The following is a 10,406-nucleotide window of genomic DNA, read 5'->3' as shown; positions in this document are numbered from 1 at the left end:
ACTGTTTCGTTCATCTTTCCTTGAGCAGATATCTGTCCGAAACAGTCACTCTATCCTACGCACTATATTTCTCAGACCCTACTTATAAGACCACGCTGAATTTTGTTGTTTTGTTGGTTTTAAGTTTTAAATAAATGATTTTGTTTGACTGTAGCTTGAGGGGTGTCTTTAATAAATGAACTACAGGAATCTCTGTGATGGCGCAATTTAAGGGTAGGCATTAAAAGTGCGCCTTAGCGCCCTCTGTTTCTTTTTCCTTATTACCCCACTTCCTCTTATTCAATACTTCTTCGACTCCAGCATCTCTAATTATCCTATTCTTTCAATTTCTTCAATTCACCCAAATATTCATAATTTTGTATTGCATTTGTTAATTCCCCTGTTTTCAAACTTGTAATTGCTTTTCAATTCAAAGTGGAAGAATTTGATTATATATATATAGCGAGAGATTGAGAAAATGCTTACGTGCATAGCTCGTTCGAAGCAACCGAGCGATGATTCGCGTGATCATCAACCTGAGAAATTCAATCCAAATTCAGCTCCGGCCAATAAACAAGCTGTTAAAACACTCACTTCTCAGGTACATTTCTCATGTATTCACCATAATAGGATCAGTCGCGGAACCAGAAACTTATATAAGGAGATTCAAAAAATTACTAGAATGTATTTGCACGGTCTAATTTTTTGACGAAGCGGATTCAATTGAATACTCGTACTTATATTTAGCTCCCCGTGTATCACTGATTGTTTGTATAGGAATTTTGGTGAAGTAAATATAAATTCTACATTTTTGTTTACATATTCGAAAATTGGACTAGAATTTATTTGTCAAATTGTGGTGTAGATTAAGGACATGGCATTGAAAGCATCAGGAGCATATAAGCAGTGTAGTCCATGTACAACTCAGCCGACGACTCTACGGAAAAACGGAAGCCAAAACGAGTCGTCGGACTCGGCGTCGTTGGATAAATTCCGTTGGTCTTATAAGAGAACAGGGAGTTCGAGTTCGAGCTCGACGGCCGGGAGAAAGGAACTGGAGGCGAGGCTGAAAGGAATATCAAGCGGAGAAGTTACGCCGGTGTCGGCGTCGGCGAGTGGTCGGCGAGTTGAACCGGTCGTGTTCGTTGAAGAAAGCGAGCCGAAAGAGTGGGTGGCGCAAGTTGAACCGGGTGTGCTCATCACTTTCGTTTCGTTACCACGTGGCGGCAATGATCTCAAGCGGATTCGATTCAGGTAATCTTTTCGGAATTTTTTTTTTCTCTTTTATACTCTTTCCGGATTTTTTTTGCCTCTTTTAACGAGTATTAAAAAAATTATATCTTATAATTTTAATTAATAATGAAATTAATCATATTAACCTTAATTTGCTAGTTGTAAATATAATAAATTACTCCTACGCTCTTTTACTCTTAATTCTTTCTTGATATCAGAAAAAAATAAATATTGTAGACCACAAAAAAGTCAAAAAATCAAAAAAATTGTCTTAATTGTTTTATTATTATATTTTTTGTTTTATTCATGAGTGGTGAACCATTACTTTGGTAATTAATTCAATTTATTTTGGTTGGACCATTGTTTATTTTTTTTCTTTTAATGGATCAACAACTTTATTGCCGTCTATTTATCTTTTAGGCCAGAATCTAGATGGACTGTTTGGTGGAATTTATTCACATTAGGGAAGTACTTCTAAATTTGCCTTTTAGCTATTTTTTAGAGACGAACCATTTTGTTTTTGTGTGATATAGTTGTATGGGAAGGGGTGGCAAAACTAACCCAATCCCATTAGACGTGCAAAGTTCTAAATCTAAATTGAGTAAAGAAATCATTAGACATGAGTTGATATTTATTCCAAAACATAAGATACATTTAAAATATGCTTATTTAAAAGTTGAAAATATTGTAAAGATTTGAATCAATTTGGGCAGGTTGGGTTACAACCCATTGATTAATTTATATTGATCCAATCAATCTTAACTAAGTGATCTTTGGGCAAAATTGGACAATGACCTTTTTAACGAGCAATCAACCAGCCAAAATACTGTCCAAACAACCCATTTACCACCCCTACACGGGATTTCTAATTAAAGTATTACTTATTTCACCTAACTATCTTTATCACATTATTTAGTTCTTAAAATTAGTGGAGAACGAATTGAGAATCACTATGATTATATCATCCAATAGTGGGGATAATTAACGGTTCTTTCCCACTTAAGTATGTGGCTAATAGATGGATTCAGAATTTCAATTTTATAGGTTCAATGTTTAAAGTTCTTAACATTGAATCCATATATTTTTAAAGTTATGCGTTCATACATATTATTTCGTTACAATTTTAGTGAATTTCACACATAAATTTTTATTTAGCATCAAAAGTTATGGTTCAATTGAACCCATAAATTCAATACAACATCCGCCCCTGGATACGAGTATTGTCAATAATGGCAACAGTTTATTGTCAAGTTTACATCAAAGAGAAATTGATTTGTGTTTCAGACAGTCCATGCAAAAAGTTTTACGTGTGATTATTACCAAAAGAAAGCGTGCTAAAAGTAAATTTTGAATCTCCACCCAAATATCACCTTTTTTAACCTCTGTTCATACGGAGAAATTAGCAGGTGCTAATGGTAATTATGCCGATGATCATGAAAAAGGGACAAAAGAAAATAAGATTCCTTTTAAAGTCTAAAAAGCAAAAAATAAATAAAAATTCTAATCAAGCACTTTGGTGGGCCTGCTTTGATTGTGTTGGCAAATACCTTTTACTAATGTTGTCCTTTTGTCGGGAGTTGCCATCCTTTTATTTTCAATCTTGATCATGCGAAGTTCTTCGATTTTGTCTTCTTGTAAGTATTTGAGTGCCAGAATTTTGTCTGTCAATAGCTGAGAACAATTAGCATTCACACTTCCCCTGTCACTACAAAATTGGAGTGATTCTGAATTTTGGCTTCTAATGGAGGAACAAGACTGTTGATCTATCACTTTCTTGTTCTGATCTTGATCACAATGTCAATAGTGACAGCCATTTTAGGCGTGGAAAATAACTAGCAACTGAGTCTATGTTAAGGTTGTAATGCTAGAAAGTGGGAGCCAAGACTTTTGGGGTGCAATTGGCAAATGTTAGACCGAACCCAATAATTTTTATTCGGGATATGAATATATATGTGACTAAAATCTGTACTAATATTAAATTTTGAATTCATTATTCTAAAAGTACGATAGAGGTGTGTCTGGTATGAAAGAAAATATTTTTCTTGCAAACTCATTTTCCTCTAAGAAAATATTTTCTCTACTAAGAGGAGGGAAAATATTTTTCGATTTTTTAAACCTTTCCCACCTTAATTCCCACCCCACCCCAAACCTCCCAACCCACCCACCCATACTCAACCCTGCCTAGCCCCAACCCCCAAGCCTTCACCTCCACCCCGTAGTAGTTGCCTAAATTATATATTTTTCAAAAAAATATTTTTTACTCACTAACCAAATAATAGAAAATATTTTTCAGAAAAAGTTTTTCATTTACCAAAGAAAATAAGTAATAAAATCACTCATTTTTTTCCATCATATCAAACACATCGGTCAGTGTTAGACTTCAAAGGCCGATTAGATCAAGTTCAAATCCTGAATTCTTTCACTGTACCTTAGTGCAATCCGTGGATCACAAGATTTGTGATAAGAGTCATCAACCTTCCGATTATCATAGAAAATATGTATGTAAAGTACGGTTGCAATTAATCATTGTTGAACAGTATTTCTTCATAATCTGTTCAATGGCCTGTGAGCCACTATCCGTCCCCGTGAAATAGATTTAATCATTTTCTAGGTTGGTGAGTGATAGGATGTCCTCTAAGCAAAGTCAAAGGTAATGAGTTTAATTTTATCCATGCACTAAAGCCAGTTTTTGAGTTATTGGTCCCCTTAAATTATGCAGGGGAATCCTTTTTGTCTAAAAGCTTGTGTGAGTGGTAGGCCATGAAAGAGGACACTTACTCCATAACATAATCAACTAATTAAATCACTTGCTATGATATGTTCAGGTTTTGACCACCAAAACTATAGCTGATCTCGTTTACTTTCTTCTGTTCCCACTTCTCCATTTATACCTTCTTACTATGACCATACTTTTACCTAAAATAGTAAAATTATACCTAAAACATTAAGCTGGTAACATAGCAGATGCTCAGGAGATGCATTGCACAAACCAAATAGCAATCAATGACCTAATTTCATGTTAAATGAAAGGCCAAGCTACCTCATATATAACAACAATGACAACAACAACAAACCCAGTGAAATCTCACAAGTGAAGTTTGGGGAGGTTAGTGTATATGCAGACCTTACCCCTATCTTATGAAGGTAGAGAAGTTGTTTCCGGTAGACCCTCGACTCAAGAGAAAAAAAGGAAGCAATAAACAAATAATAACATGAACAAGGTAATAGGACAGCGGAAGCAATGGCAAAGTATGTATAATAACAAAGATAAAAGAATACGAAAAATACAAGAATAGTGCCAATACTACCGGAAAGTATGACACACCGTGTAATAACAAGAAACTACCTCATATATGTTCACTTCATAACAATGTAATTCGATGAGAATAATAAGAAAATAGCTTATATATGTGTTATTAAGAGAAATTAATTGCACATTCCAAATTATTTTCTCAATAAATGCATCCAAATATCTGACTCGCGTTTATTCTGTTATAATAGTCGGGAAATGTTTAATAAATATCAAGCTCAGAGATGGTGGGCAGAGAATTGTGAGAAGGTAATGGAGCTTTATAATGTCCAGAGGTTGAATCGCCAAGCTTTCCCCCTGCCAACACCTCCAAGATCTGAAGACGGGGTACACATAATTCCTATTTCATGTTGTTTATATGCGCTTAATATTTGTTTCGTTTTTATTACTCTTTTTCGTTTATCATGAATATCAATTTTCTGTTCTTTCATAGAGTTCAAAAATTGAATCCATCGAAGACAGTCCTGTGACACCTCCACTCACTAAAGAACGACTGCCCCATACATTGTACCGTCCAATGTATTCATCTTCAGATTCTCTTGAACAACACTCGACGCATTCTCGCTACAATTATGATTCTTGTGGTGTTGCCTCAACTCCAAAACTCTCAAGCATCAGTGGAGCAAAGACAGAGATATCATCTATGGATGCCTCTATTAGGACTAGCACATCAAGAGATGCAGATCGCTCTGGAGAGCTATCCATCAGCAATGCCAGTGATCTTGAAACTGAATGGGTTGAGCAAGATGAGCCTGGAGTTTACATCACTATACAAGCGCTACCAAATGGAAGAAGAGAACTCAAACGAGTCAGATTCAGGTTAGCTTCATCTCACCACTTCATACTAATAATTAGTGAACTAAAACAGGCATATTTCGTGCAATAGTACAAATATTTCAAGTTACATCTTCTCAAATGACCTAAGTATGATGTGAGAGGGGATGGGCCTACTCGGCAGGCCTACTTATGCAGGTGGACCTCTAAGAAAACTGTCAAAATTATTGCCTCAAAATGCTGTCATTGCAGTTGCACTACTATTGTCCATTTTAAGAATAAGTGCTAAAAGAGCATTCTCACAAAAGTTTTCATCATAACATGCTTGACGAAGTGTTAATTTGTGTAGATGTATTTCACATACTTGTTTAATTTTTTCCACATTGTTATAATGCTTGATAGTAAGCAAAAGAAAGAGGCAAACTCAGTGTACAAAGCATCCCGCGTTTACGCAAGATCAGGGAAGAGCCGCATCCAAGTGATGTGATGTAGACAACCTACCCTAATGCAAGCATTAGTGACTGCTTCCATGGTACGAACCCGTGACCTATAGGTCACACAGAGACAATTTTACTGTTGTTCCAAGTCTCCCTTATAGGAAGAAGAAAAACATAAAGAGAGAACGCACTTATATGCAATGAGAACTTGGGACGACACTACATATTTTCCTGTATATATTTTCTCAAGGACATGGTCTCAAAGCTACTATAGCTACTTCTTCTGCGTCTCTTCACTTACTCTTTATGTATGCTGTTTCTGATTGAGGCTGATACAAGCTTATGCATGTCGATGCAGCCGAGAAAAATTTGGAGAAGTGCATGCCAGGTTATGGTGGGAAGAGAATCGTGCTAGGATACACAAACAATACCTGGGATAGGAATGCTTGAAAATATTGCTAAATTTCCCTTGTGGTTGCCAATTTAAGGAGATGTTGCCTACTTGGGTGTTGCATTTCTTTGGCAACGCCCAAAGTATATTCATTATATATATGGAGCCAGATAATAGTATGAGAGAGGCAACATACAGAGAAGAATCTAAGTTTTGTTACATTTGTGAACAACCACCTTGGTTGTTGGACACCATGTTCTTTCTTTCTTCCTCTTTTTTTCTTTGTTTAATTTACTTCGTCTATATTATGGTGGGTAAAAAGGGGATGGCAAAGAAACTAAAATCTTTCTTTTGGGTATAAGATTTTAAGGGTTGAGAATTTTGATGTTGATTGAAAAAAAGAAGAGATTCTGATGTTGGATATGCAAAAATGTTTATATACAAAGTCTCTTTTATGAGTTGCAAGCTTAATTTGTTGCTCACTAATATATGGTTGACGAGACATCCTCCAATGCTTGGTGAAAAAAAAAATGTAAGAAGTCTTCTAATGTCTTACTCCTAGGAAAAGCATGTGTAAAATCTTTTTTTCTTTTTTTTTTTTGATTAGATTTTTTGGTTGTTGAATACATATACATAGAACTGTTAGATAACCAAGGGTGAAATTAAAAAATAGTCAGATTTATAAGTGATAATTGAAAAATAGCCACAATTTCAAAAGTAATCGAAATTTAGCCACTTTTCATATACAGATAAATCTGAACGACAACATTGTTCAAAATCCAGAAAATATTCCAGCATAATATGTTGGAGTTCGAATTTTTTACATATGAACTTCCAGCACAATATATTGAAGTTCCAGCATAATATACTTCCAGTATAATATGCTGGAAATTTATACACAAGTGCTTTAATCTCTAGTATTGTTTACCCTAAAATGGATAACAATTGAATTTATACACGATGACAGTGATATAACTTGGTACAAATTAAGAATAAATTAGTATTGAAATTGGCAATAAAAGAGTAAATGCAAAACACACAAATTGAATAGCCTTGACCCTCGAGTTCAGACACTCTTGAACCAAAAGATGTTTCAACTGGCTTATGAATAGAATAACAAGATAATGAAAGGTAGAAAATGACACTATATTGCTTTGTATTGCGTGAATATGATGTCTTTTACAAATGATTAGACCCTTTTATATAGTGGGGAAGTCCTACTCGTGATGCAATTCTATATGAGGTAAAAAATCTCATGATTAGCTAATTAATCGGCCTCTTCTTGATACGTGCCGGATTTTCACCGTGATCCTCGCCCGATTGCGGATACTTCGGCTCTCCGTTATTTGCTTGGTAAGCTTCCCTCGATCTCACTCGATTTCTATCTTGCTCGATCTCGATCTTGATCGGTTTTTGGGTCGCGAGCTTGGCAATCTAACTTTGCACCATAGTTTGATAAAACACGAGGTTGAACCTTGGCCTATCATGTTTCAGTCTCGAAGGACAAGCCCAGTTTTGACCGTATACAGATAGTCCCCTCGTTTCTCGAAAAGAAGATGATGAGAAATAATATGAATTTTCGAGCTCCATCTCGATTGACCATGACGTAAGCGACGAACGTCACTAATACACCTGATCATGATGTAAGCAACAACTCGAAACGTCCCGTCGGTCTAGTTACCAAGGTATTAAATGCCTGTCAATTTCCAATTGGCCACCATGAGTTCTGAACCGTCACCGGCAAGCTATAAGTACTGTAACCTCCCTCTATTTCAAACTTTACATTCAAAGCTTTTGCCATTCTTACTTCTCTTCAAAAATCTCTTTGCTTCGCAATTCTTGCACCCAAACTTCTTGAAATTTTAGCAAACCGCATACCATCCTAATTCCTTTTTTTTCTACGATGGTGAAAACTTCTAAGACTGTACCGCAAAAGGAGGTTGCCTCTTCATCACGGCCCGCCGACAACGGGGCTGCGGCGGAGTATCCCCTTGAGGATTTCGTTCGGGGTGGGTGCCTTGTTGATACCCAATTTTGTCCTCATATTTTTCCAAATAGTATATATACTTTTAAAATATCATTTTGCATCATTATCTAGTTTACAAATCTATACTAGTATTTTTTCTACAATTCTTTCATAATTTTTATTTAAAATTAATTTTCTTGTATTTAAATTACATAAATATTTAGTAATTATCCTTTTAAATTATTGTGATGACTTAATAATCCAAAATTACTATTTTGGCATCCCCATATATGTTTCAAATATTTTTACTTTATTTTATATAATTACATTAGCATTTTAAAGCTATTTGCATAAAGTTGTAGTAATAGCCTGCACTCATGCATAATTGCCTTTTATTCATGTTATTTGTGCCAAAATAGCATTTTATATTTTTTGAATACCAAATCATTATTTTAAATCATTTTAGTGCATAATAATATTATTTATTTATTTATTATTTTTATAAATTATTTTGATAAATTATGTGTATTTAAAAAGCTGGCCCAAACTTTAAACTAATTTCTGAACCAAATTGGCTTAATATCCTTAGCCCAATAGACCCCAGCCCAAAGCCAAACGTCCCCTTTACAAGATCCGATCAGTACCCGTTTTATGACCTGCCCCGTTCATTTTTGAATCCTAGCCATTGATCTCTCAAGATCAACGACCCTCGTTCGCTCTCCTTTTGAATTAACCAAACCCGCCCAAACCCTATCATTTCCCCTTAACCCGCCCCCAAATCCTCTCTACTCTCTCTTATTCTGTGAGAAACCCTAGCCACGATATCTCTCAACCTCTCCAAATCCGGCTCTAAAATGGAATCAATCATTGATTCACTTACCTTATTGGTCTCCTCTCACTACTGATCGTCCATTCGTGGTGTTACTTAGGTGTTTGCCTAAGTTTGGCAAGTGAGATCTTCTGAGGTCGGACTAAAGTGGCTTGAACCTTTGATTTTGAGCATTATTTCGTCCATATACACTCAGGACCATGCTATGTGAGTCCGATTCAGTGAGATCTCTGTTGATTTGTGTTCTCCCTCTTGAAATAAGGTTTACCCGATTTCTCTCCTAAATTGATTTTGAATCGATTTTGCATGCTTTCTTTCCTTATTCTAGGTTTGATTTATTTTGTTTCCTTATTTGTTCATCCAATTTTACTGCTATATAAACCCCTCCCTATTTCTCTTTATGATAGACCATAATCGTTATATTTTCACTAAAAATTGGGTCTTTGTTGTGTTATCCCCTCATTCCCTTGTTCTATACTTTATTTTTGGCCGGCTGAAAGACAAGGCCATTGAGATTCTATTATTCAACCTTCTGCATTGCCCGGAGTTCCTTTGAAGCTCTTGGAAACTTTGACGCATTAAGATTCTGGGTTATTTTGAAATTTTGTTCTTTGTTGTTGTCCGTTTAGCTGATGAGTCATTTGACCTTTGCAATTTCGTTCTTATGTGTTTATGGTTAGCACATTCCTACTTCTAAAATCCACGGTTTAATGTGTTACTAGGCTACTCTTGTGTGCAACTTTGTTAGCTTTACACTCGTTTTAAGTCTCTTTAGCATTTCAATTTCACCAAATGTTGCTAGTTCTGAGATTGTGTATGCCTAACTTGAATAATTTGAACCCTCTTAAGTTTGTTTAGCTAATGTATTCTGGGCTACTCATGTATAAAACTTTGTTAGTTTTGTACCTGCATTATATCTTTTAAGTTCATATTAGTCTACTGGTCAATACCTGAATGTCCACATTACTGATCAACCAGAGCCTGTTTTCCTACTCTACTTTGAGTTCCTGCAATGACTGCTTCACATTTGTAACAGTCTGAGATTTGCTTCCCTGCTAATATGCCCCTCAGCATGTCTGTGGCTCACTTGATTCCATATTCCTTCAGTGATTACTTGACTTTAGAGTAGTTATCACAATTCGTGTCTCCCTACCATGTCTAAATGCTGTTTTATTTCCTGATGTGAGTTAACATGATTTTCTTTTGGTACCGGAAGGTATACTTAGCATAAATTGGACCTTTTTGGCTTTAACTTGTTTTGTATTATGCACATGTGTATGACAATCTTTGTCAATTTTGCAAACTTGTTCTCCCTAACTCTTTCAATATGATTCTGCCTATGTATTGTTTTGCTAAGTGATGAACCTGTTTTTAAGTCTTGTTGACCTTTTGATTAACTTTTTTATGCTTAAACTTTGCTATGTCTGCTTCCTAAAACTAAGTACAATTCTGTCCCTTAACCATTGTCCACTCACTCTCATTTATTA

The 10,406-nt window shown here is 35.5% G+C and overlaps 1 protein-coding gene across 1 annotated transcript; it reads left to right on the top strand.

The window, feature by feature from the left end:
• The first annotated feature begins 292 nt into the window (after positions 1-292).
• LOC104240672 (protein Brevis radix-like 4) lies at positions 293-6,572 on the top strand. The gene is made up of 5 exons (XM_009795542.2): positions 293-580; positions 845-1,233; positions 4,714-4,849; positions 4,956-5,341; positions 6,092-6,572. The coding sequence occupies exons 1-5, from the start codon at positions 458-460 to the stop codon at positions 6,171-6,173; spliced, it is 1,116 nt and encodes a 371-aa protein (XP_009793844.1). The 5' UTR covers positions 293-457; the 3' UTR covers positions 6,174-6,572.
• Positions 6,573-10,406: the final 3,834 nt, after the last annotated feature.

The sequence above is a fragment of the Nicotiana sylvestris genome, chromosome 7 (assembly GCF_000393655.2).
Source record: "Nicotiana sylvestris chromosome 7, ASM39365v2, whole genome shotgun sequence".
Taxonomy (NCBI): domain Eukaryota; kingdom Viridiplantae; phylum Streptophyta; class Magnoliopsida; order Solanales; family Solanaceae; genus Nicotiana; species Nicotiana sylvestris.
This window is presented reverse-complemented; position numbering and strand designations above follow the sequence as displayed.